Source organism: Callithrix jacchus, chromosome 1, assembly GCF_049354715.1.
Source record: "Callithrix jacchus isolate 240 chromosome 1, calJac240_pri, whole genome shotgun sequence".
Lineage (NCBI taxonomy): Eukaryota > Metazoa > Chordata > Mammalia > Primates > Cebidae > Callithrix > Callithrix jacchus.
In genome coordinates, this window is record NC_133502.1 from 212,718,818 (window position 1) to 212,746,607 (window position 27,790).

Below are 27,790 nucleotides of genomic sequence, written 5' to 3' on the forward strand. Positions count from 1 at the left end.
AGCACGGAGGCCAAGGCGGGTGGATTGCCTGGGCTCAGGAGTTTGAGACCAGCCTGGGCAACACAGTGAAACCCCATCTCTACTATAAATACAAAAAATTAGGCCGGGCGCGGTGGCTCAAGCCTGTAATCCCAGCACTTTGGGAGGCCGAGGCGGGTGGATCACGAGGTCAACAGATCGAGACCATCCTGGTCAACATGGTGAAACCCCATCTCTACTAAAAATACAAAAAAAAAAAAAAAAAAAAAAATTAGCTGGGCCGTGGTGGCATGTGCCTGTAGTCCCAGATACTTGAGAGGCTGAGACAAGAGGTGAAGGTTGCAGTGAGCTGAGACTGCGCCGTGGCACTCCAGCCTGGGTGACAGAGCAAGACTCCAAGACACACACACAAAAAAAGGAAGGGCGCGGTGGCTCACACCTGTAATCCTAGCACTTTCGGGGGCCAAGGTGGGTGGATCATCTGAGGTCAGAAGTTCGAGACCAACCTGACAAACATGGAGAAACCCCAGTTCTATGAAAAATACAAAAAATTATTTGAGCATGGTGGCACATGCCTGTCATCCCAGCTACTTGAGAGGCTGAGGCAGGAAAATCGCTTGAACCCAGGAGGTAGAAATTGCGGTGAGCTGAGATCATGCCATTGTACTCCAGCCTGGGCAATAAGAGGAAAACTCCAACTCAAAAAAAAAAGGCAAATGTATTTATATTTGTAATGAGAAATGTAATTGACAGGGGACTAAGCACTCACCTCCTTATCCCTGCCCTAAAGTAACACACACAGAAGAAAAATTTTAATCTCCAGAGCAACCTGAGAACTCAGACTCAGAGCTGACCGGCCTCTTTGGGTGCCCGCATTCTTCCTACAGGTACAGGAACACATTGAGTGAGGTCAGAGTCAGACTTGCTTGTCTGGCAACAGGCTACGTCCCAGATGGCATTGCCTATCTTTGTTCCAATCCAAGTGCTGCTTCTATTATTTGATTTTTAGGTTTCAGAATTACCAAGTTCCTAGAAAGACTGGAGGGTACTCACTCTTTTTTTTTTTTTTTGAGACGAAGTTTTGCTCTTGTTACCCAGGCTGGAATGCAATGGCGCGATCTCGGCTCACTGCAACCTCTGCCTGCTGGGTTCAGGCAATTCTCTTCCTGCCTCAGCCTCCCGATTAGCTAGGACTACAGGTGTGCACCACCATATCCAGCTATTTTTTTGTATTTTTAGCAGAGACGGGGTTTCACCATGTTGACCAGGATGGTCTCGATCTCTTGACCTCGTGATCCACCCGCCTCAGCCTCTCAAAGTGCTGGGATTATAGGCGTGAGCCACTGCGCCCGGCTGCTGGCACTCTACAGACTAGAGGCTAAAAGTACACTTAAATTAATACCTACAATGTGTTAAAACTCTAATTCCTACGGTTCAGCTGTTTTGTATTTGAACATGCACTTCATCCTAACATTTTGATCTTTAAAAAAAAAAAAAGAGAGAAATTATTATGTAAGTTCTTTACCTTTACCAGAGGGAAATCTTGTTTCCTGCATCGAACAATCATTCGGGGCTCCAGCAACTGGTACAAACCCTGGAAGAAATAGTCGATACAATGAGTAGAAAATACAAACTATAAAATAAAGCAACAGGCCGGCACTGTGGCTCAGGCCTGTAATCCTAGCACCAAAAGGAGACCAGGGCAGGAGGACTGCCTGATCCAAACCAGCCTAGGCAATGTGGCAAAATCCCATCCCTACAAAATATAAGAAAAATCAGCCATGCATGATGGTGCATGCCTATAATCGCAGCTACTCAGGAGGCTGAGGCAGGAGAATGGCTTGAACCCAGGAGGGGGAGGGTATAGTAAACCGTGATGATGCCACTGCACTCCAGCCTGGGCGACAGAGCAAGACTCTGTTTCCAAAAATAAAATATAAAATAGGCCAGGCACGGTGGCTCACACCTATAATCCCAGCACTTTGGGAGGCCGAGGCGGGTGGATCACGAGGTCAAGAGGTCAAGACCATCCTGGTCAACAAGGTGAAACCCCGTCTCTACTAAAAATACAAAAATTAGCTGGGCATGGTGGTGCATGCCTGTAATCCCAGCTACTCAGGAGGCTGAGGCAGGAGAACTGCTTAAACCCAGAAGGCGGAGGTTGCAGTGAGCCGAGATCGTGCCATTGCACTCCAGTCTGGGTAACACCAGCAAAACTCCGTCTCAAAAATAAACAAATAAAATAAAATAAAGCAACAGTAAAATAAGGTGTTTCTTTCATTTAGGTTGGAAAAATGTCCCCCAGTAAGTTTCCACTAACAGATGGCATATGTCACATGAGAACATGGAAAGATCTATCTACCACAGGCCAGATAAATGTACGCAAACCTTTGGTGGTAGAAACAAAATTCATACAGATGTCTTATCATACATTAACCAAGCTGAGGACAAATATTACTATAATTAACGTAAGTAAATAAGGCTTCACAGCTCAGCAGTAAACAATCAAAACATACACAGTGTTTGGTCTGAATCCTAAATCAACAGCAAGTATTTCAGTGGCAAAATCAAATTAAGGGAATTTAAAGCCAGCCACTGCAAGCAAATCGGACCCTTCAGTCATGTAGGCCTACAGCAATGAGCAGCAGGCCTGGAGCCAGTCTTATCCAGCCAGCCAGATTTGCTCTCTTCCTATGCGGCAAGCACGTAGTTCAGACATGGTCAAGAGTGAAAGGAAAAAAGCAAAAAGAAAAAAAAGGGTGAACAGATAAAAAACTATGCCGAGAAAGCAGGAAAAATAGAGCTGGCTTCGTAATAGGCGCTCTGAATTTTCTCAGAACGGTAGCTATAAACAGTAGATCTGGTCTTTGAGGGTACCTGGAGAACCAGTCCATCCAGCAGCACCTGGTACCTGGTTGTATCTTTTACCACCTTGCTGAGCCTCTGTTTCGCTTCATTTAGTAGGTCCTACAAAGATTAGAAAAGATAAAAGTTATCTACACATCTGGGCAGTCGGTTCAAAACCCACTGTGAGGCTGGTCTTGGCTCATGTCCAGCTGCCCACATTTTATTGCTGAGTTTTCATTCAACACACATTTCCTGAGATCTGAGATAAAGCAGGGGCTGTGCTGGGTACAAGGAAGCACGGAACACCATCTCTGCTCCCAGGGAGTACACGGCCTCAGAGAGAACAGCTCAGGTAACGTCAGTTCAGAAATCGACACAAGTGACTTTGTGACTTTGAAAAGTAAGCTATTAAGGCCGGGCGCGGTGGCTCACGCCTGTAATCCCAGCACTTTGGGAGGCCGAGGCGGGTGGATCACCAGGTCAAGAGATCAAGACCATCCTGGTCAACAAGGTGAAACCCCGTCTCTACTAAAAATACAAAAAATTAGCTGGGCATGGTGGTGCACGCCTGTAGACCGAGCTACTCGGGAGGCTGAGGAAGGAGAATTGCTTGAACCCAGAAGGCGGAGGTTGCAGTGAGCCAAGATCGTGCCATTGCACTCCAGCCTGGGTAACAAAAGCAAAACTCCGTCTCAAAAAAAAAAAAAACGAAAAGTAAGCTATTAAAATGGTTATATATGATTATCCCATTTTATTTTTTTAGGAAAAAAACAGATGTCTGGCTATAGATCAAAATACCAACAATCTACCTCTGGAAGGCTAGATTATGAATAATTTCAAATTTTTTTTTTTTTGAGATGGAGTTTTGCTCTCGTTGCCTAGGCTGGAGGGCAATGGTGCGATCTCAGCTCACTGCAACCTCCGCCTCCCGGATTCAAGACATTCTCTTGCCTCAGCCCCCTGAGTAACTGGGATTATAGGCGCCTGCCACCACGTCCAGCTAATTTCTGTATTTTTAGTAGAGACGGGGTTTCGCCATGTTGGTTAGGCTGGTCTTGAACTCCTGACCTCAGGTGATCTGCCTGCCTCAGCCTCCCAAAGTGCTGGGATTGCTGGCGTGAGCCACTGCGCCCAGCTGTTTGTTTCTGAGACAGGGTCTTGCTCTGCTGCCCAGGCTGCAGTGCGGTGATGCAGTCATGGCTTACTCCAGTCTTGACCATCCAGGTTCAAGCCATCCTCCGGCTTCAGCCTCCTCAGTAGCTGGGACCACAGGTGTGTACCACTATGCCCAGCTAATCTTTTTGTTTTTACAGAGCTGGGGTCTCGCTATATTGTCCAGGCTGCTCTTGAACTACTGAGCTCAAGCAATCTTCTCACTTGATCTCCCAAAGTGCTGGGATTACAGGAGCATGCCACTGCATCCAGCCTCAATGTTCTTTATGTTAGTGTGTATTTTCTTTCTTTTCTTTTTTTTGAGACAGAGTCTTGTTCTGTCGCCCAGGTTAGATCTTGGCTCATACAACCCCCGCCTCCCAGATTCATGCGATTTTCCTGCCTCAGCCCCCCACATAGCTGGGATTATAGGCACCCGCCACTGTGGCTCGCTAATTTTTATATTTTTGGTAGAGCATCATGCTAGGCCGTTGGTATGTATTTTCTGTCTCCAATAAACACTGACTTTTATAATAAAAATAACTAAAATAGGAATATTATCAGGAAACAAATCTCATATGGCTGAGAATACACTGGAAATCATTTGTTAAGTAATAAGGCTTTTAAGGGCTAAAAGAAAACTCATCTTTTAAAGGGCACAGATAATGCCCTGAATTCAGCTGCTGGCCACTTAACACTGTTAGGTGCATTGAGTTATAGTAAGTATCCCACACAGCTTTTTTTACTTAATAAATATGATCTTGGGAAAGTTATGTTGTTTGGTATTTTAAGCAGGAGAGAAACATGCATGCTTGCCAGCAGAGGTGAATCAGGATTTGGGGAAGGAGGGCGGAGAGCAGGGAGAGACCTGTCTGCTGAAAATCCCCTTACTGGGATGAGGTCACCAGATCCTCAGCCCTGTGAGAACCACTGGTGTCCAGCACATCTGCAGTGGGCTCTCACTCCAGTACAGGGCTCCAAAGCCACAGTGGGTGTTCAGGGGAAGAGCAAACCGGAGGCTTTTCACTGCACACCCTTGCACAAAGTGCATGTATAAACTATCTAAATATTCAGCCTCTTGATTACCATGTACCTCACCATTCTCAGATGGGAGAGATCAGATCAGCAGCTGGTTGGAATGGATGCCCACTGTCTCAAAAAAACAGTCTTTATTGGGAGGCCTAGGTGGGAGGACTGCTTGAGCCCAGCAGTTTGAGACCAGCCTGGGCAGCACAGTGAGACCTCGTCTCTATAAATTTTTTGAGACAGAGTTTCGCTGTTGTTATCCAGACTGGAGTGCAATGGCACGATCTCGGCTCACTGCAATCTCCGCCTCCTGGGTTCAGGCAATTCTCCTGACTCAGCCTCCCGAGTAGCTGGGACTACAGGCACGCGCCACCATGCCCAGCTAATTTTTGTATTTTTAGTAGAGACGGGGTTTCACCTTGTTGACCAGGATGGTCTCGATCTCTTGACCTCGTGATCGACCCACCTCGGCCTCCCAAAGTGCTGGGATTATAGGCGTGAGCCACCGCTCCCGGTGTCTATAAAATTTTTTTTAAAAATCATGAGTGCAGTGTGAGCACCTGTAAACCTAGGTACTAGGTTGCTGAGGTGCAAGAATCCCTTTAGCCCAAAAGTTTGAGGCTGTCATGAGCCACAACTACACCACTGCACTCCAACCTGGGCAACTGTGTCCCTAAAGACTCAAGAGAGCACAGCCTTGGCCAGAGGTGGAGGCTCATGCCTGTAATCCCAGCACTCTGGTATACCGAGGCAGGCTGACAGCTTGAACCAGAAGCTCTAGGCCAGCCTGGGTAATACCCCATCTCTATTAAAAATGAATTCTGTATTTAGGCTTGGGTCCCATCATCAAAATATCTTATTATGGATATGAAAATATTCCAAAATCAAAAAAAATCTGAAATCCAAAAAACTTCTAGTCCCAAGCATTTCAGATAAGGGATACTCACCCTGTCTATAAGACAAAAGACATCTGGCTGAAGGAACTCTTAGCTCCTCACCACCAAAAGAGACCGCTAACATTTTTCTTCTTTGTGATGGAATCACCCTATCCACACTGGTCACACAGACAGGGGTAGACAGTCAGAGAATGAACACGGGGCTACCCCGGTACATTAAGTAACGCCCACTTATGGAATACACCACTAGCCATTTGCATAAGGAATCTACTATGGAAAACATGGAAATGAAAATTAAGAAGTTTTCTTTTTTTTTTTTTAAGATGGGGTTTCACCATGTTGGTCAGGCTGGTCTTGAACTCCCGACCTCAGCTGATCCGCCCACCTTGGCCTCCAAAGTGCTTGGATTACAGGCATGAGCCACCACGCCCGGCCTGAAAATAGTCTAAATAAACTAAACTCGCTGGGCGCAGTGGCTCATGCCTGTAATCCCAGCACTTTGGGAGGCTGAGGCTGGTGGATCACAAGAGGTCGAGCGATAGAGACCATCCTGGCCAATATAGTGAAACTCTATCTCTACTAAAATTACAAAATCAGCTGGACATAGTGGCCCGTGCCTACAGTCCCAGCTACTCAGGAGGCTGAGGCAGAAGAACTGCTTGAACCCAGGAGGCAGAGGTTGCAGTAAGCCGAGATTGTGCCACTGCACTCCAGCCTGGAAACAGAGCGTGACTCTGTCTCAAAAAAGTAAGTCAATACAAGTCCAGGCACAGTGGCTCATGCCTATAATCCCACCACTTTGGGAGGCCAAGGCAAGCAGACCACCTGAGGTCAGGAGTTTGAGACCAGCCTGACCAACATGAATAAACCCTGTCTCTACTAAAAGTACAAAATTAGCTGGGTGTGGTGGTGCACGCCTGTAATCCCAGCTGCTCAGGAGGCTGAGGCAGGAGAATCGCTTGAACCTGGGAGGCGGAGGCTGTGGTGAGCTGAGATTGTGCCGTTGCATTCTAGCCTGGGCAACAAGAGCAAAACTCTGTCTCATAAAATAAGTAAATACATTAAAAATAACAACCCTAAACTCTAGCTAAGGAGGCTACAACCTAATTGCTATAAATTGTATTGTCCCTTGTCTAAAGCATGCCCAGCCACTATGTCACCACAGGGGAGAAAGGTAAATTACGAGGTAAATTACGATCAATAATTACAATCAGTGTGAATAGCTACTAACATCCCCGTGACACCCTCTGCTGTGATTCTAACCTCAAATAACTTTCTGGTTATAATCTGGCTCCTCATGTAGCTTTTCCATGGCAAGATGTGTCTCTCACTGTAAACTACTGCAGTTCACATGTGGGCTTATTTGTATTTTATGAGTTTGGAAGGGAAAATCTGCCCAACTGTACGTAACTGCCTCTGAGGATTCTGGAAATACCAGGGGTTTGCTCCTCAAAGACAGTAAACCAAAACCTGATTACGACGTCAACATCAAAACCGTATCTCCCTGGCTCTGCATAGTGTGAGGACTCAGTGGGCCTCCCTCCAAGACACTTATTTCTATTTCATCTCTAACCACAGCAATAGAAATTTCTACTTCAGTACCAATGTCTCAGAATTTAAATGTTAGTGGTTACTTATTCCCCTTTAAAAAAGAAAACTTCAGTGGCTCACGCCTGTAATCCCAGCACTTTGGGAGGCCGAGGCGGGTGGATCATGAGGTCAAGAGATCAAGACCATCCTGGTCAAGATGGTGAAACCCTGTCTCTACTAAAAATACAAAAATTAGCTGAGGATGGTGGCGCACGCCTATAGTCCCAACTACTCGGGAGGCTGAGGCAGGAGAATTGCCTGAACCCAGGAGGCGGAGGTTTCAGTGAGCCGAGATCGCGCCATTGCACTCCAGCCTGGGTGACAAGAGCGAAACTCCGTCTCAAAAAAAAAAGAAAAAGAAATAAAAGCTCAAGCTGTATGCAGAATTCAAGTTGCATGCAACAGTGTTTTTGGATTTGTTCCAGAAGAGATTAAAACACATAGCCCAGCTTATGAAGAGGCCATGTACGCTGCCTTCAGCTTCTCACCTCACATGCACTTCTCCCTTCTCATGCCACCACAATCTGGCTTTCTGGCTTCATCAGTCTAATGAAGCTGCTCTGGCAAATGTGAGAAATGACATCTTGACTGCCAAATCCAAAGACCACCACTCCCTTCCCACTGTGATTCTCTCCAGCACTGAACATTGTATTAGAGATCATGTGCTCAAGCTTGCGGTTCCCGTGGCTTCTCTGTATTCTTCAATATAACTGCTTTCCATGTTTCCTTAGCAATTTATTATTTTTTTTTTACTTATTTATTTATTTATTTTAAGATGGGGTTTCACCATGTTGGTCAGGCTGGTCTTGAACTCCTGACCTCAGGTGATCCACCCGCCTTGGCCTCCACTTGGATTACAGGCGTGAGCCACTATGCCCGGCCAGCAATTTATTTTCTGTCTATTAAATCTGATGCTTCTCAGTTTATCTGGCCTGCTTTTTCCATCCAAAACCATAGGGTTCTCATCTGTGTCCACAGCTCCAGCAGGGACTTCTGAGTTGTCTCCATACATGCTCCTCTTCTCTAGATCTTCACCTGGAATCCTAAGGCAATTCAAATGCAATGAGTTTTTTCACTATTCCTTACCACCTGTTCTTCCTGTATTTCTGATCTTCATCCATCTACTAGTTGATGAGACCATAAACCCTTCTGTCATTCTCGACTCCTCTGTATTTGCTCATCACAACTCTAAGTCATCAAGTCCTACAGACCCCACCTTTTTAGGATCTCTCTTCACTTTCTGCTGCTGCCACCTGCCGCCATGGTTTAGGCCTCTTTTTTTTTTTTGGAGACGGAGTTGTTGCCCAGCCTGGAGTGCAATGGCACGATCTCAGCTCACCACAACCTACACCTCCCAGGTTCAAGCGATTCTTCTGCCTCAGCCTTCCGAGTAGCTGAGATTACAGGCTCATGCCATCACGCCCAGCTAACGTTTTGTATTTTGAGTAGAGACGGAGTTTTTCCACGTTGATCAAGCTGGTCTCGAACTCCCAACCTCAGGTGTCTGCCCTCCTTTGCCTCCCAAAGTGCTGTAATTATAGGCATGAGCCACCTCGCCAAGCCTGGTTTAGGCCTTTCTACTTCTTGACCTGGAAGGTAAGCCACACCCTCATTCCTATTCCACATGGTCATCAGGGGTCTTTCTCGAAAACAAATGCAATCATGAAAACACTATTTCTCAAAATGTGGTTCTCTGACCACCTGTACCAAGGTTACCCTGAAATGCTTGTTAAATGCTGATTCCTGACTAGAATATAAAAGTCTCAGCCGGCCTGTAATCCCACTTTGGGAGGCTGAGGCGGGTGGATCACCTGAGGTCAGGAGTTAGAGACCAGCCTGACCAACATGGTGAAACCTTGTCTCTACTAAAAATACAAAAATTAGCAGGGCATGGCGGCAGGCACCTGTAATCCTACCTGCCTGGGAGGGAGGCTGAGGCATGGGAATTGCTTAAACCTGGGAGGTGGAGGTTGCAGTGAGCCAAGATTGTGCCATGACACTCCAACCTGGGCAACAGAGTGAGACTTAAAAAAAAGCCTCTGGAAATGGGAATGAACATCTGCATTTTAACAAGGTGCCCTGGGTGATTTTTAAATTTGAGAATTAGCCAAAAGGGTAAAGTCCACATTCTTTAGCAGACACTCAGGGCCCTTCTGATTAGATTCTAACATGTGGCCTGAACTCTGCCTACCATCCACTCTGCCAGACTACTTCCATTTCCTGCACATGTCAAATTCAGGTCTCAGTTTTTCACTCATACTGCTCTCTCCATTCTGTCTCCTATCTCATGACTAATTCTTCAAGATCATGCTCAAACAGCTGTAGTGGAGATATATTACCTTGTCCAGGTCCTGTTAAACTGCAGAGTCCTCCTAGAGGGCCTACCACAATACAGGACACATGGGATAAATGCAAACCACTGGCCGGATGCAGTGGCTCACATCTGTAATTCCAGCACTTTGGGAGTCCAAGGTGGGCGGATCACGAGGTCAGGAGATCAAGACCATCCTAACCAACAGGGTGAAACCCAGTCTCTACTAAAAATACAAAAAAATTGGCTGGGCGCGGTGGCTCAAGCCTGTAATTCCAGCGCTTTGGGAGGCCGAGGCGGGTGGATCACAAGCTCGAGAGATCGAGACCAGCCTGGTCAACATGGTGAAACCCCGTCTCTACTAAAAATACAAAAAATTAGCTGGGCATGGTAGCTCGTGCCTGTAATCCCAGCTTACTCGGGAGGCTGAGGCAGAAGAATTGCCTGAACCCAGGAGGCGGAGGTTGTGGTGAGCCAAGATCACGCCATTACACTCCAGCCTGGGTACCAAGAGCAGAAAGTACGTCTCAAAAAAAAAAAAAATTAGCTGGACATGGTGGCACACGCCTATAGACCCAGCTACTTGGGAGGCTGAGACAGGAGAAATGCTTGAACCCAGGAGGCAGAGATTGCAGTGAGCCAAGATCACACCACTGCACTATAGCCTGGGCTACAGTGTGAGACTCCATCTCAAAAAAAAAAAAATTCCAATAGCTTACTGCCTGAAGGGAACTCAGCTAAGTTACAATGTGAAAATAGAAGAGTGACAACTGAGGGATACAATGAGTACCCAAACCAGAATTTTATTTGCAACAATTTTAAACTCAGAGAGCGAATAAATCCAGGGAAAACGTGGTATAAACTGAATGACTGCTCTGTTTCAAGGTCATAAAAGAGAATTATTTTTCTCTAGCCTATTTCTTTTTTTAATTCTTTTTATTTTAGAGACAGGGTCTCCCTGTGTCACTGCTGGAGTGCAGTGACATAATCACAGCTCCCTGGGGCCTCAAGCTCTTGGACTCCAGTGATTCTCTCATCTCAGCCTCCAGAGTAGCTGGGACCACAGGCATGTGCTACCACACCTTGCTAATTTAAAAAAAATTTTGTACAGACAAAATTTTTGTCTCCCTATGTTTATCAGACTGATTGGTCTCAAACTCCTGGCCTCAAACCATACTCCCACCTTTGCCTCATAAAGTAATGTGACTGGGCCGGGCGCGGTGGCTCAAGCCTGTAATCCCAGCACTCTGAGAGGCCGAGGCGGGTGGATCACGAGGTCAAGAGATCGAGACCATCCTGGTCAACATGGTGAAACCCCGTCTCTACTAAAAATACAAAAAAATTAGCTGGGCATGATGGTGCGTGCCTGTAATCCCAGCTACTCAGGAGGCTGAGGCAGGAGAATTGCCTGAACCCAGGAGGCAGAGGTTGCAGTGAGCCGAGATTGCGCCATTGCACTCCAGCCTGGGGAACAAGAGCGAGAACTCCGTCTCAAAAATAAATAAATAAAGTGATGTGACTATAGGCATGAGCCACCTCTTAAAGAAAATGATAAATAGGCCGGGTGCCGTGGCTCACGGTTATAATCCTAGCACTTTGGGAGGCCGAGGTGGGTGGATCACCTGAGGTCAGGAGTTCAATACCAGCCTGTCCATAATGGTGAAACTTCATCTTTGACAAAAAAAAAAAAAAGAAAGAAAGAAAATGATAACTGTATTTTAGAAAACTATCCTAAATTGAAATGGAAACATATTCAATTTCATGAAAATGAAACATATTCCTTCCATACCACTGCACTTTCTTTTTCTTTTTTGAGATGGAGTCTCACTCTGTGACCCAGGCTGGCATGCAGTGGAATGCAGTGGTGGAATCTCAGCTCACTGCAACCTCCACTTCCCAGGTTCAAGTGATTCTCCTGCCCCAGCCTCTTGAGTAGCTGGGACTACAGGCGTGTGCCACCATGCCCAGGTAATTGTTTTGTATTTTTAGTACAGACAGGGTTTCACCATGTTGGCCAGGCTGGTCTCAAACTCCTGACTTCAAGTGATCCGCCCGCCTTGGCCTCCCTAAGTGCTGGGATTACAGGCGTGAGTCACCGCGCCCATCCTGAACTCTTTTCATATCCTCCACCTCAAAATGTGAAAACCACTGTGTATCATGACTGATGTTACTAAAATGCAAAAAAACTGTATGAATACTCCACAAAGAAGGTAAAAAAGTTGCGAGGCACCGATATTCAAGTATTTGATATCAATGAATGATCTGAATTTTCGGTGTCAAATTTTCTTATCTGTGTCACTTCAAATTTTCCTTCTGAGGCCAGGCATGGTGGCTTGTATCTATAATCATGGCTACATAGGAGGCGGAGGTGGGAAGGACTGCTTGAGCCCAGGAGTTTGTGAGCTATGGACAACAGAGCCAGACCTTGTCTCTTAAAAAAATAATAATAATAAAAATAAATAATTAAAAATTCCTTCTAAAAGCCAACCAGTAATTATTTACGTATTTTAATAGATTTGGGCCGGGCGCGGTGGCTCAAGCCTGTAATCCCAGCACTTTGGGAGGCCGAGGCAGGTGGATCACGAGGTCAAGAGATCGAGATCATCCTGGTCAACATGATGCACTCCAGCCTCGGTAACAAGAGCAAAACTCCATCTCAAAAAAAAAAAAAAAAATAGATTTAAGGCAGCTTATAGACGTATAGCTAATGAAAATGTTAAATTACATTTGTTAAAAAGCACATTAGAAAAAACAGGGTGTCGCCGCTGCCGAGACCAAGATGGCCGCGAGACTCGGTGCCTTCCTCAAGAATGCTTGGGCCAAGGAGCCAGTACTGGTCGTGTCCTTCTTCATCAGGACCCTCGCTATAATTCTGCCCCCAATCAGCCCCTACTTCAAGTACTCTGTCATGATCAACAAGGCCACGCCCTACAACTACCCAGTGCCTGTTCGAGATGATGGGAACATGCCCGACATACCCAGCCACCCCCAGGACCCCCAGGGGCCCAGCCTGGAGTGGCTGAAGAACCTGTGAGCACCTCCACTGACCAAGGTGAGCCTTCAGCTCCCAATAAAAATGTGAAAACAAAACAAAAAAAAAAAAAAAAAAAGAAAAAATAACTAACAAAATGGCCTGGCATGGTAGCTCACACCTGTAATCCCAGCACTTTGGGAGGCCAATGTGGGTGGATCATGAGGTCAGGAGTTCGAGACCAGCCTGGCTAACATGGCAAAACCCCATCTCTACTAAAAATACAGAAACAGCCAGACATGGTGGCGCAAGCCCGTAATCCCAGCTACTCGGGAGGCTGAGACAGGAGAATTGCTTGAACCTGGGAGGTGGGGGTTGCAGTGAGCTGAAATCACACCACTACACTCCAGCCTGGGTGACAAAATGAGACTCCGCCTCAAAAAAAAAAAAAAAAAATCTATTAACTAATAAAATATAAACAAGTGATTAAAAAATCAGAGCAAAGAGAAAACAAGGGCAAGAAATAATAAGTTAAAATTAGAAGTAAAGTCAAATCCACTAGACCTATGGGTTGCTTACATCCAGTTCCCATCTAAAACAGGGCTGCATCAGAGAATGTAACATCGAAACCATTTCTCTAATATGTTAGATGATTTTTCTCAGAATCCTTTCCACTATTATGAACCTTCAAAAAGACAGCATAAAAAACAAACCAGTGCTTGCTTCGGCAGCCCATGTACTAACTTTGGAACGATAGAGAAGATGAGCATGGCCCCTGCCAAGGATGACACGCAAATTCGTTAAGCGTTCCATATTTTTAAAATCAAACCTGAATAAAACCATAAGTTTAATATAAAAAAAAAAAACAAATAAAAAACCTAATTCCAAAATCCATTTACTGGCTAAGATCATAACCTTCTGCTATACCCTCGTGTTACAGCTCTTGCTACTTATAATATGTAGGAATGCTGCCAAGACATTAACATTACATGCCTCTAAACTTTTTTGAATTGTACAAATAGTATCTATGCAGATGTCACAGTGGTCATTTTTTACTTTGGGCCTAAATAATGAAAAGACTATAGTCAATTGGCTTCCTGGGCATTAGCACCAATAAGCTAAGAAAGCTACACAGGCCTGTGATGAGAAGGAAGGGTTATCACTGACGGAGACGGGGCTGGAGAACAGAAACTAACATTTCTTAGATAGGATATGCCAAATGCCAGATGCCAGAGGACTTAAATGCGTTCTCTCATTCTATTCTCCTAAGTCCTCTGAACCAAATGTCATAATGAATCTAACATATATAATGAATACAAGAGAAAACTGAGGGTCAGAAATAATAATTTAGACAAACCAACATGGTAGAGTTGACATTTAAACCCACAGCTGATTGGGTCTTAAGCCACAAGGGCTTCTACAACAAACTACCTTCCCTAAGACACACTATTATTCTAAAAGCCGCTTCTAAGTTAGTTCAATCAATTCAAGTTGCTAAAGAAATCTGAACCCCTGGAAGGAAATCAACTCCTGATTACTGACACTTTAGAGAAGACACACAATAACAGCTGTCCTGAGCTAGTAACATTTTGCAGACATTTCCCCAGGAAACTCTTTACTCTTCCTTTTGCATTTTTTTTTTTATTATGTATGTATGTATGTATGTATGTATGTATGTATGTATGTATGTATTTCTTTCTCTTTCTTTCTTTCTTTCTTTCTTTCTTTCTTTCTTTCTTTCTTTCTTTCTTTCTTTCTTTCTTTCTTTATTTTGGGGGACAGAGTTTCCCTCTTGTTACCCAGGCTGGATGGAGCTCTTTACTCTTCCTTTCGCATTTCATTTATTTATTTATTTATTTTGGGGGACAGGGTTTGGCTCTTGTTACCCAGGCTGGAGCTCTTCACTCTCTATCTATCTATCTATCTATCTATCTATCTATCTATCTATCTATCTATCATCTATTTGTTGGGACAGAGTTTCACTCTTGTTACCCAGGCTGGAGTGCAATGGCCCGATCTCAGCTCACCGAAATTCTCCTGCCTCACCCTCCCAAGTAGCTGGGACTACAGGCACGCACCACCATGCCCAGCTAATTTTTGTATTTCTTTTTTTTTTTTTTTTTTTTAGTAGAGACGGGGTTTCACCTTGTTGGCCAGGATGGTCTTGATCTCTTGACCTTGTGATCCACCCGCCTCAGCCTCCCAAAGTGCTGGGATTATAGGCGTGAACCACTGCGCCTGGCCCTCCTTTTGCATTTTAAAGGGGTGAACTAATCCCATGAGGCAAGATAAATCAGCAACAGATTATCTGTTTTCCCACATTCCTGGAGTCTAAAAGCAGATAAAGCACTTAAATTTGGGGACACTTTTACTATTTGAAGTAATATGGGAGTTATGTTAGTAAGTCATCTCTACAGTGTCCTAAATATCAGTCCTTCACACTCGACATCCTCACTGACACTTCCATCTGGAGGTTTCTTGGCCCCTCAAACATGCCCAAAAGTCAAGTCCACCCAGGGATGCCAAACAAACAGAAAAAAGATCTGGTTATTTTCCTTAACAAAACATCTCAGCAATTTCCCATTTGTGTTAACGGACCCACCATGCTCCTAGTTATCCACACCTGATACTCAGAATTTAGTGATGGACTTGGAGAAAAGGTGGAGTCAATCAGTAGTCAACTGCATCAACACTAACACCCCATTCAGTTCTCAGTCACCATACCTGATCAATCTACTAAGAACTGACAACTTGCAATATTGGTTCTGCTTCTTTCTCATCTAAGGAAACAGTATGTCTTCCATCTATTTAAGTTTCATAGTTTTTTTTCATATAGGACTTACTCCTAGTAATGTAATAACTTCAGTAGCTATTATAAAGAGATCTCTCTTCTATTTTACTTGCAAATTGGTTATTGCTGGCGCACAGGAAAACTACTCATTTCCTACTGTGTTTATAGGCAGTCACATGTCTGGATTAATTATAGGACCTTATGTTTTCTGAACCTTATGTTTTCTGGGTGAATAACCACATCTGCAAAGATGGTAATTTTGTTTCTTCTATCTCAATATTTATGTAACTAATTTCTCCATCTCATAAGCAATCTAGGGCCTCCACAGTCACAATGAGTGACAGTGGAAATGCAGGCATCCCTGTTTGGTCTAGGAATATACCCCAAATATCTCTACACTTTCTCAATGAAGTGGACGCTTCTGAAAGTTTCTGCCCTATTCCTTGGAGGATTGTAATACTTTCCACAAGGTTTTCTTTCTAGCCTCTTCCCCGTTAAACTTAGCCAGCACACTTATATCACGAGCCTTATTTATTATATTTTCCACAAAACAATACAAAAAATATCCATGGCTTTCCGTTGAAAACAGGTGAAGCTCTTCAGTCTCACACTCATGGCCTCCGTATCAGGCTCACTGGGTCCCTGCACCCTCTGGAATGTGCAGCACACCCATAGTGTGTGCGGTGATCCAGGCGGGTCTTACATGCTCTTTAGATCAGAAGGTCCTTGAATACAGGGCTTGGCTCTTATTCATTCTTGTACTTATTATAATACGTAGTATAACAACAAATCGTTGAATAAATGTTTTCGCTCTAAAAATTATTCCATCAACTCCTTAATTAATGGTAACTAGTAATCTACAACAGGCAAACGAATGAACGTGTTATAATTTCACAACTAATAGGGGCTAAGTACTCACTGTGATAAGGTCATCTCTTGCTCTGAGGACTTTGAGCCTTGCTTGATTCATCAAATTGGACATCTGACTGCAAAATGATATTGAAAAGCAGCATCAGTAACAACTTAAAACTGTAGAGAGATGGGTGAGGAAGGCCCAGGAACTCTAAATTCCTGCCTTGCCACTCAAGGAATGGCCTCCGTTTCGGAACACACCTTGCACACGTCTCATCTCAGTGCCTGGCTAGCTGGTGAAGTCGCCAGGCCTACCAATTCCACATCTATGAAAGTGGTGTAACCGTTTAGTGAACTGCCCTTGGCCAAGAAGGACACTTCTGACTGGTATCCAGACCAACACACTTACTCTGGACTCGTGCGGACACTCCCACTTCTTGGACTCTACAGAGATGATCATCAGGATTTCATGGATGAGCAAAAAGACTAAAGAAGCTTTGTGGAAGCCGGGCGCGGTGGCTCACGCCTGTAATCCCAGCACTTTGGGAGGCCGAGGCGGGTGGATCACGAGGTCAAGAGATCGAGACCATCCTGGTCAACATGGTGACACCCCGTCTCTACTAAAAATACAAAAAATTAGCTGGGCACGGTGGCGCGTGCCTGTAATCCCAGCTACTCGGGAGGCTGAGGCAGGAGAATTGCCTGAACCCAGGAGGCGGAGGTTGTGGTGAGCCGAGATCGCGCCATTGCACTCCAGCCTGGGTAACAAGAGCGAAACTCCGTCTCAAAAAAAAAAAAAAAGAAGAAGGGAAAAGAACAGCAAAAAAGAAATAGTGTTGGTCCCTCAAGAGGGAGAATTTCTTCCTCAGTGGCAGAGAGAAGAAAGTGCATTTGTCTTCCCACATATTGGAGGAATGTCATCTTCCTAAATGAAGGCTGTTTGGGGGAACACAGTCACCTCCTTGTTGAAATCTCACCTGCTTAAATTGTGGCTAGCTGATTGAACACATTCTAACTGCAATATTATTCTGGCCTTGGTCGTGTAATGTGAAGTTTACCTAGTTCTCTAATGAAAGGAATACATTCAAAAAAATTAAAAAACCGTAGAGAAAGAACTTGAACTCCTGAGCTCAAGCAGTCCTCCTACCCTGGCGTCCCAAAGCACTAGAACTACAAGTGTGAGCCACCTTGCCCAGCCTGCAGTTTAATCTTCGAATAATCCCATGAGGCTTCCATTTTCACAAATGAAGACAGAGAAGTTAAACAACTTGTCCAAGGTCGTATTAGGAGCAGGTGGTCGAGTTAAGCCCTCAATCTATATATGCCTGACTCCAAAGCACCTGCTCTGTCTTCATCTCATGACTCCTGAAAACGTCCTTAGCTTAATACTGCAACCAGGATCTACTTACATTTTCTTCTGCTGTTCAATCTGTTTCTCTTTCTTCTCATAATACTCCATAATCTTTAGTCTTTGGGTTTGCACAAGCCGACCTTTCTCTATGTTGAACTCTTCCTCTGCCTACAGGGGAATTCGTCGATATTAATTCGTTGCATCAAATTCTGATGAACAGTTTTATTTTAAGCAGCTGGTGACCTGGGGTACTTGCTTATGAACACTTATTCCATATATAAAACATTATATATAAAATTTATTGTGACTCATTTTCAAGGATTCTAATTTATTCAAAAGGAAAGATCAGCAATTTTCATTATAAATGATGTACCAGGAAACTAAAAATTTCATCAAGGATAACAGTAACCAGCAAGGTACTGAAGAATATAACTGGCCGGGCACGGTGGCTCACGCCTGTGAACCCAGCACTTTGGGAGGCCGAGGCGGGTGGATCACGAGGTCAAGAGATCGAGACCATCCTGGTCAACAAGGTGAAACCCCGTCTCTACTAAAAATACAAAAATTAGCTGGGCATGGTGGCGCACGCCTGTAGTACCAGCTACTCGGGAGGCTGAGGCAGGAGAATTGCCTGAACCCAGGAGGCGGAGGTTGCGGTGAGCTGAGATCACGCCATTGCACTCCAGCCTGGGTAATAAGAGTGAAACTCTGTCTCAAAATAAATAAAGTTTGACAGACCAGGTGTGATAGCTCATGCCTGTAATCCTAGCACTTGGGAGGCCAAGGCAGGCGGATCATGAGGTCAGGAGTTCAAGACCAGCCTGGCCAACATGGTGAAACCCCCTTCTCTGCTAAAAATACAAAAATTAGCCGGGCATGGCAGCAAACGCCTGTAGTCCCTGCTACTCGGGAGGCTGAGGCAGAAGAATTGCTTGAACCCAGGAGGCAGAGGTTACAGCAAGCCAAGATTCTGCCACTGCACTCCAGCCTGGGTGATAGAGCAAAACTCTGTATCCAAAAAAAAAAAAAAAAAAAAAAAAGTTTTAGGCTGGGTATGGTGGCTCACGTCTATAATCCCAGCACTTTGGTAGGTCAGGATGGGCTGATCACCTGAGGTTGGGAGAGACCAGCCGGACCAATATGGAGAAACCCTGTCTCCACTGAAAATACAAAATTAGCTGGGCGTGGTAGCGCACGCCTATAATCCCAGCTACTTGAGGCTGGGGCAGGTAAATGGTCTGAACCCCAAGGTGGAGGTTGCGGTGAGCTGAGATCGCACCACTGCACTCCAACCTGGGCAACAAGAAACTCTTTCCCCTCATAGATAAGTATGGCAGTCTTTCTTTTTCCTCTTTTGAGACGGAGTTTCACTCGTTGCCCAGGCTGTAGTGCAATGGCGCGATCTCGGCTCACCGCAACGTCCGCCTTGTGGGTTCAAGCAATTCTCCTGCCTTAGCCTCCCGAGTAGCTGGGACTACAGGCGCGCGCCACCATGCCCAGCTAATTTTTGTATTTTTAGTAGAGACGGGGTTTCACCATGTTGACCAGGATGGTCTCGATCTCTTGACCTCGTGATCCACCCGCCTCAGCCTCCCAAAGTGTTGGGATTACAGGCTTGAGCCACCGCGCCCGGCCAGAGAAGAGACATATTTTTATCAGTCCTATGCAATCTGTCGTTAAACAACTTTACCAACATTACTTAGCAAAGCAAAACAGCAGGAAACCTTGATAACTTCTTAAAACTAGAAAACAAATCTCACCTTTGCATCTATTTCTTCTGCTTTCTCATTGGCTTCTTGTTCAATGAAAGCCATCATATGCTTAATCTGTAAGGAAAAAACATTTTATTTTTTCATTCAACGAGATGAAAATATATTTTCTGATTCACTGAACAATCGACGACAGGCAGGTGCAGTGGCTGAAACCCATGATCCTACCACTCTGGGGGCCAAAGAGGGAGGGCTGTTCTAGGCTAGGTGCTGGAGACTAGTCCAGAAAGCACAGTGATGCCTCAGCTCTACTAAAATTAAAAAACCAACCACTTACTGCATGCATACTGTGCCAGGCACTGAGTGCAAGGATGAACGAGGCCAGTTCCACTCTCAGGAAACTTAGGACCCAAAATGTGTTCTAGCAAATGGACCAGATACAACGTTCAATGACACAGATAAATAGGACATTTAACCTCCTCTCAAGGGACCTGGAATACAAGGGAGAAGTGCTACGTATCTCCCTCCATTTCATACCCCTCCCTTTCTCTTCTCCACCTCTAAGAAAGTACGCTCAAGAGCTACCTGTATTTACACTTTCAACTTTCTCACCTTTCACTCACACTGCCGCCCGGTGGGTGCCCTTCTCTGCACTCCACTGACAGGTCTCTCATCAAGTGCAATCTCCTTGCCGCTTGATCTTGGCCTTTTCTTACTCGACCTTTCAGCAGCAGTTGATGTGCTGACCGACTTACCCTTAGCAATCTTCCCTTGGCTTCCATAACTCCCTCCTTTCTCCTTTGGGGACATACCCTTCTACTCTGCCTCCTAAACGACTTTTTTTGAATATCCTACTCATAGAAATCTAAATTCAAGGCCGGGCGTGGTGGCTCACGCCTGTAATCCCAGCGCTTTAGGAAGCTGAGGCGGGTGGACCACGTGAGGTCAGAAGTTCAAGACCAGCCTGACCAACATGGTGAAACCCTGTCTCTTAAAAAATAAATAAATAAATAAACCTAAATTCAACATATTCGGTACTGAACTGCTCACCACTCCTCTCCCCACCTCACTTTGAGCTCTCTCAGGGATTAGCACCAAGCCCCAGTTGTGACTCTTCCTCCTACCTCAGTCCTTACAGCCAACCAATCACCAAGTCCTATCAATTTTCTCCTAATACTTCTTTACCTTGCCCACCTCGCTGCATCCTCAAAGCCACTAGTATAGTCCTTGCCATCATCATCTCTCAGCGGAATGACTACACTAGCCTCCAAGTTTGTCTTCCTGCCACTATTCTTTTTATTTTTTGAGACAGAGTCTCACTCTTTGGCCCAGGCTGGAGTGCAGTGGCGCAATCTCAGCTCACTGGAACCTCCACCTCCCAGATTCAAGCAATTCTCCTGCCTCGGCCTCCTGTGTAGCTGGGATTACAGGTGTGCACCACCACACCTGGCGAATCTTTTGTATTTTTAGTAGAGTTGGGGTTTCACCATGTTGGTCAGGCTGGTCTCGAACTCCTGACCTTGTGATCCACCTGCCTCGGCCTCTCAAAGTGCTAGGATCACAGGTGCGAGCCACTGCACCAGCCTATTTCTTTTTTTTGAGATGGAGTCTCACTGTCACCAGGCTAGAGTGCTGTGGTCCGATCAGCCTCCCTAAGAGCTGGGACTACAGGTGTGAACCACCATGCCCAGCTAATTTTTGTATTTTTAGTAGAGATGGGGTTTCACCATGTCGGCCAGGATGGTCTAGAACAGAGCTCAAGTGATCTCCTGACCTTGTGATCCACCCACCTCAGCCTCCCAAAGTGCTGGGCCTAGCACCAAATCTTAAAGAAAACATATAGGGAGACTAAGGCAGGCAGATGACCTGAAGTCAGGAGTTAAGACCAGCCTGACTAACAAGATGAAACCCCGTCTCTACTAAATATACAAAAAATTAGCTGGGCATGGTGGCACATGCCTATAATTTCAGCTACTCCAGAGGCTGAGACAGGAGAATCGCTTGAACCTGGGAGGCAGAGGTTGAGGTGAGCCAAGATAGTGCCATTGCACTCCAGCCTGGGCAACAAGAGTGAAACTCTGTCCCAAGCCGGGTACGGTGGCTCACACCTGTAATCCGAGCACTTTGGGAGACCGAGGCAGGCAGATCACCAGGTCAAGAGATCGAGACCATACTGGCCATGGTGAAACCCCATCTCTACTAAAAATACAAAAATTAGCCAGGTATGGTGGCACATGCCTGTGGTCCCAGCTACTTGGGAGGCTGAGCCAGAAGAATCACCTGAACCCAGGAGGTGGAGGTTGCAGTGAGCCAAGACTGCGCCACTGCACTCCAGCCTGGCAACAGAGCAAGACTCCATCTCAAAAAAGAAAATAAGAGTGAAACTGTCTCAAAACACAAAGCAAAACAAAACACATAGGCTGGTTTCAGAAAGGACAGATCTGTTTTTTTTACGGGAAATCTCGGAGCTGCCCTCTTCTTTTCTTCTTTTGGTAGCTGAGTTGTTATGCACTCAGGGGATTCCAACTTCCATGGCCACCATCGTGGATCTGCCTGCCTTGGCCTCCCAAAGTGCTGGGATTATAGGCATGAGCCACCAAGCCCAGCTGGTTAAATTATTTTTAAAATTCCAGATAGAATAATTTTAGTGAGACTTCAGACTAAACCAGGAGACACCATTACCATGACCCCCACCTCACACTCCCACATTTATGGGGCTGATCTTTTAAGGAAGGTCTGTGATTTTCCACACATCTGGAATTTTAAAAATAATTTAACTAGCTGGGCTTGGTGGCTCATGCCTATAATCCCAGCACTTTGGGAGGCCAAGGCAGGCAGATCAAGGTCAGCAGTTTGAGACCAGTGTGACCAACATGGTGAAACCCCATCTCTACTAAAAATACAAAAATTAGCTGGGTGTGGTGGGTGCCTATAATCCCGGGTACTCAGGAGGCTGACACAGGAGAATCCTTGAACCCAAGAAGTGGAGGTTGCTATGAGCTGAGATTGTGCCACTGCACTCCAGCCTGGGCAACACAGTGAGACTCTGTCTAAAAAAAAAAAAAAAGTCATTTATCTAAATACAGTAATCAAAACTGGTGTTTATAAATGCTACAAGTTTGGCCTCTAAAGGTGAACCCTGATTCGAACCTGGATTACATGCCTTTAGCACTCTGCTGAACCCCTGGCTACAAGATTTGACCAGAGCAGCACAGCCTAGAGCAAACTGCACTTATTCTAACCCAGATCAAAAAGCCTGTTTACAGTTAACATGATCATATTCATTAAGAGTTCCAGGAATAGATATAGTCAACCCCTTAAGGACATTTAACTCCACCCCCTAAGGCAGAAAATTTGACCTTTAAAAAATAGTTTCTTCGACTTGCTCAGTAATTAAGTTTTTCAGAGTCAGGATGCTTTGTAAATTTGATGAAATAAATTACCATACCTCCAAGGCAAAGAAGTAAATATACACAAATATTTTTGTACAGTGGAGAAGTCAGAGAATTCAGGATGTATTAAGCACCGACTATGGGCTTGGTGCTTGGTCTATTTACTGATGAGAATACAGGAAACATAACACTGTCCTCTTGGAGCTTTCACATAGTATGAGGGTTATAGGAAACAGACGAGATTCCTTCTTTCAATTTTACGTAAAGAAAAAACGGGCCAGTCTAATGCTTATAATCCCAGCATTTTGGAGGCCAAGGCCAGTGGATCAACTGAGATCGGGAGTTCAAGACCAGCCCAGCCAACATGGCAAAACCCCACCTGTACTAGAAATACAAAACAATTAGCCAGGCGTGGTAGCATACGCCTGTAGTCCCAGCTACTGGAGAGCCTGAGACAGGAGAATCACTTGAACCAAGAAGGCAGAGGATGCAGTGAGCTGAGACCATGCCACTGCACTCCAGCCTGGGCGACAGTATGAGACTCTGTTTCAAAAAAAAAAAAAAAAAAAAAATACGGTGGCTCAAGCCTGTAATCCCAGCACTTTGGGAGGCCAAGGCGGGTGGATCACAAGGTCAACAGATCGAGACCATCCTGGTCAACATGATGAAACCCCGTCTCTACTAAAAATACAAAAAATTAGCTGGGTGTGGTGGCGTGTGCCTGTAATCCCAGCTACCCAGGAGGCTGACGCAGGAGAATTGCCTGAACCCAGGAGGCGGAGATTGCCGTGAGCCGAGAACCTGCCATTGCACTCCAGCCTGGATAACAAGAGCGAAACTCCATCTCAAAAAAAAAAAAAAAGTTGATCTAGATTCTAAGGAACTACAACTTACACTAGCTTTTCCTATGGAAACCTTAGTCTCCAATGCATTATGACGAGGGAAGAAAACGAACAGGAGGGAATTAGTACTGTGACCACTAGGAGTATACGGAGAGCATTTTACTTAGCCACTGCATCAAACTTCTCTTTTTTTCTGAGATGGAGTTTCGCTCTTGTTCCCCAGGCTGGAGTACAATGGCACGATCTCGGCTCACGGCAACCTCCGCCTCCTGGGTTCAGGCAATTCTCCTGCCTCAGCCTCCTGAGTAGCTGGGATTACAGGCACGTGCCACCATGCCCAGCTAATTTTGCATTTTTAGTAGAGATCAGGTTTCTCCATGTTGGTCAGGAACTCCTGACCTCAGGTGATCCGCCCACCTCAGCCTCCCAAAGTGCTGGGATTACAGCCATGAGGCGCCATGAGCCACCACACTCCGGCTGGGAAAACATTCTATTGCTCATGTCAGAAGATTCATAAGACAGTGAGTATGCTTTAGTAAGAGAATTTTCCGAGCACAGTACTTCACAAAACAATAGGGTTAGTTCTCTAAACTACGTGCAAATTAAACTGCAGCCTTAAACTTCCTTCTCTGGAAAATCTACCCGCAATATGACTACTAAATGCAAGGATGTACTGACAGGTAAATGGAAACCACTTTTTCTTGTTAGTTACAGGCTTATAAACTGCTAACTCTATTCCCCTGGGAATCTTTTGCATTGCAAAATTCTTAATACCTACAGACTTGAAGGAATGGCACTCAAAAACAAACAAAAAAGACTAAGTAAGTTTCCCAGGACTGATTACACACTTTCAAAACTCAAGTGGGTTCACAACTTCCATAACAATTTTTCCCCATAAACTCTGATTGACCTACGAAATGCCAAACACGGTTAGGCACTGAGGCTCATAAAAAGAGGCCCGAGGCCGGGCGCGGTGGCTCACGCCTGTAATCCCAGCACTTTGGGAGACCGAGGCGGGTGGATCACGAGGTCAAGAGATCGAGACCATCCTGGTCAACATGGTGAAACCCGGTCTCTACTAAAAATACAAAAATTAGCTGGGCATGGTGGTGCGTGCCTGTAATCCCAGTTATTCAGGAGGCTGAGGCAGGAGAATTGCCTGAACCCAGGAGGCGGAGGTTGCGGTGAGCCGAGGTCAAGCCATTGCACTCCAGCCTGGATAACAGGAGCGAAACTCCGTCTCAAAAAAAAAAAAAAAAAAAAGCGAGAGGTCCTGCATTTCACACATTTTTATTTAATTTTATGTTGTAGAGATAGCGTCTTGCTCTGTCACCTAGGATGGACCACAGTGGGAAGATCATAGCTCACTGCCTCGACCTCCTGGGCTCAAATGATTCTCCAGCATCACCCTTCTTAGTAGCTAAGAGCACAAGCGCACGCCACCACACCCAGCTATTACTTTTTTTTTTTTTTTTTTTTTGAGAAGGAGTCTCGCTCTGTTGCCCATGCTGGAGTGCAATGGCGCCACCTCGGCTCACCACGATCTCCACCTCCCGGGTTCAAGAGATTCTCCTGCTTCAACCTCCCTAGTAGCTGGGATTACAGGGATGTGCCACCCCAACCCACTAATTTTGCATTTTTAGCAGAGGCTGGTCTCCAACTCCCGACCTCGGGTAATCCAACCTCCTCGGCCTCTAAGTGCTGGGATTACAAACATGAGCCACCGCGCCCTGCCCGGCTTGTATTTCACAAATTTTAACATACACATTAGTGGGAGACCAACCGTTACATCCCATTACGATAGAAGAGACTCCCCCAAAATAAAGATTAGCAGTTCAGGCCGAGCGCTGTGACTCACACCTGTAATCCCAGCTCTTAGGGAGGCAGAGGCGGGAGGATACCTTGAGCTCAGGAGTTCGAGACCTGCCTGGGCAATATAGCGAGACCCCGTTCTCCACAAAAAGGAAAAAAACAGAAGGACAAAAAAAAAAAAAAGATTAACAGTTCATAAAGGCCAGGTGCAGTGGCTCACCCTTGTCATCCCAGCACTCTGAGGCCTAGGCGGGCGGAACACCTAAGGTCAGGAGTTCGAGACACGCCTGGCCAACATGGTGAAACCCCGCCTCTACTAAAAACAAAAAAATACAAAAATTAGCCGGGCGTGGGGCGCGCGCCTGTAATCCCAGCTTCTAGTGAGGCTGAGGCAGGAGAACTGCTTGCACCTGGAAGGCGGAGGTTGCAGTGAGCCGAGATCATTCCATTGCGCTGCAGCCTGGGAGACAGAGCTGGTTGGAAGCAGGTCTCTTTCCTCTGCCCGGTTTCTTTCCTATCATATGTCTTAAGCATTTGCCGCAGGAGAAAAAAAATGACGAGGAGGTGGTTGTTTTTTTTTTTTTTTTTTTTTTGAGGCGGCGCGCAGGCAAGCGGGCAGTGCGCGAGACCCGAACAGAGGTCACAAGGGAGCAGCGGAGCAGATCTCCCTCCACAGGCCGACCTTTAGGGCCCGGTGACGTGGGGCAAGGGGCCTTCCTGCGGCACCTGGGCGGCTCACGGCCCGCGGCCTCCCCGAGCCGGGCTCCAGCCCACCCCCGGGACCTGCGCCGCGGCTTCGTGGGATCCCAGTCCAGTCCCTCACCTGCTTTTGCACGTCAGCATCGCTGAGAGCCATGGCGAGAGCAATGCTAGGCCAGAGAGCAGCAGGCTCGAGTTGAGGTTTGAAGGGCGAGGTGGGTGGAACCGCACGGACAGCCCTCGCACACAGCTCGGCTTCCTTTATTTCATAACCGCGCTGCCGGTTCCGGCCGGGTGATGCGCATTCAGCCACATGACCCTTCTTAGCCAATGGGAAGAGAGCGACGTCCAGGAAGTCCCTCCCTGCCGCGGCTGGTGGGCGGGAGCTCCGGTGGTCACGCCTGCGGTTCCGTCTACGCAGCTGGCTCGTGACCTGACCTGGGTTTTTTTTCCTGAACTGGGGTCCTGGGTGGGAGGAAGAAAAGATGAGGAGTTCCTCTATCTGAAATTAGTCGAGCTGTTTTGAGGAGTACTGGTTAGGTATATTGGAGGATGCGCCTTTATTGAAATGTTTCTCATAATTACACAGGGTTGTGGGTGTAGGGGAGGAAGATCACAGAGGTCCAATGTCGTTTTATTAATGCCAATTAAGGGTACATGATTTTTGGCCGGGTGTGGTGGCTCACGCCTGCGATCCTGGCACTTTGGGAAACCGAGGCGGGTGTATCGCTTGACTTCGAGTTCGAGACCAGCCTGGACAACGTAGAAACCCAGTCTCTACCAAAAGGAAAAAAAAGGTGGGGGCGGGGGGCAATAACGTAATTTCTGACTGCTTATTCAACCTTGATTCCAAGGATAAAGTAGGATTTGTAGGTTTCTCCACTCTAAAGTTACTCTTTTAGCCCAAGGCCTGCACTTCCTTTATTAGGGTGGAGCAGCTACATCATTTATTTGGAACTTCCTGAAGTACTCTATCCCACGTCCCATTTAGAGGAATATTAGGGCAGAACCCCCTGCCCCCGACTCATTTGCTTTTTGTTTGGATTTACCTCAAGCCCCAATTTTTTTTTCTCAAACTCCCAAAGGCAAAAACATTTGAAAATTCCTCTGTCTTTAGGATAGATTCCTAATAGTAGAATAAGGGGCCAGATCGCACACTCACTTTTTTCTGGCTTATGTTTTTTTTCTGGCTTTGATCTGGCTTACGTTTCTAAACCATTTATCAGCCTATGCAGATCGTTGTTTTTTGTTTTTTGTTTTTTTTTTGAGATGAAGTCTCACTGTCACCTAGGCTGGAGTGCAGTGGTGCGATCTCAGCTCACTGCAACCTCCGCCTCCTGGGTTCAGGCAATTCTCCTGCCTCAGCCTCCCTAGTAGCTGAAATTACAGGCATGTGCTACCACACTGATTTTTGTGTTTTTAGTAGAGACAGGGTTTCACCGCTGGTCTCAAACTCAGGGCCTCAGGTGATCCACCCACGTTGGCCTCCCCAAAGTGCTGGGGTTATAGATGTGAGCCACCATGCCCAGCCATGTGTGATAATCTCTATGATTTTTTTTGAGACCTCATC

At 45.9% G+C, this 27,790-nt stretch overlaps 1 protein-coding gene, 1 non-coding gene and 2 pseudogenes across 3 annotated transcripts in view; 3 read left to right on the plus strand and 1 right to left on the minus strand.

Moving 5' to 3' along the window:
• The window catches only part of ATP6V1E1 (ATPase H+ transporting V1 subunit E1), a 40,173-nt gene extending 13,655 nt beyond the window's left edge, over positions 1-26,518 (minus strand). Inside the window, exons 1-6 of the mRNA XM_035287806.3 lie at positions 26,345-26,518; positions 19,527-19,592; positions 17,825-17,934; positions 16,483-16,549; positions 2,857-2,946; positions 1,505-1,573 (exon numbers count right to left, since the gene is read on the minus strand). Coding sequence (XP_035143697.1) covers positions 1,505-1,573; positions 2,857-2,946; positions 16,483-16,549; positions 17,825-17,934; positions 19,527-19,592; positions 26,345-26,377 — 435 coding nt within the window. The 5' untranslated portion in view covers positions 26,378-26,518. The remainder of the gene's footprint in view (positions 1-1,504; positions 1,574-2,856; positions 2,947-16,482; positions 16,550-17,824; positions 17,935-19,526; positions 19,593-26,344) is intronic.
• On the plus strand, positions 12,572-12,928 carry LOC108593786 (NADH dehydrogenase [ubiquinone] 1 alpha subcomplex subunit 3 pseudogene; annotated as a pseudogene). The gene has a single exon (XR_013523948.1). The product of XR_013523948.1 is annotated as an NADH dehydrogenase [ubiquinone] 1 alpha subcomplex subunit 3 pseudogene (transcript).
• Positions 13,488-13,591, plus strand: LOC118148274 (U6 spliceosomal RNA). The gene has a single exon (XR_004735031.2). It is a non-coding gene; the product is annotated as a U6 spliceosomal RNA (small nuclear RNA).
• On the plus strand, positions 16,547-17,249 carry LOC144581469 (small ribosomal subunit protein mS33 pseudogene; annotated as a pseudogene).
• Positions 26,519-27,790: the final 1,272 nt, after the last annotated feature.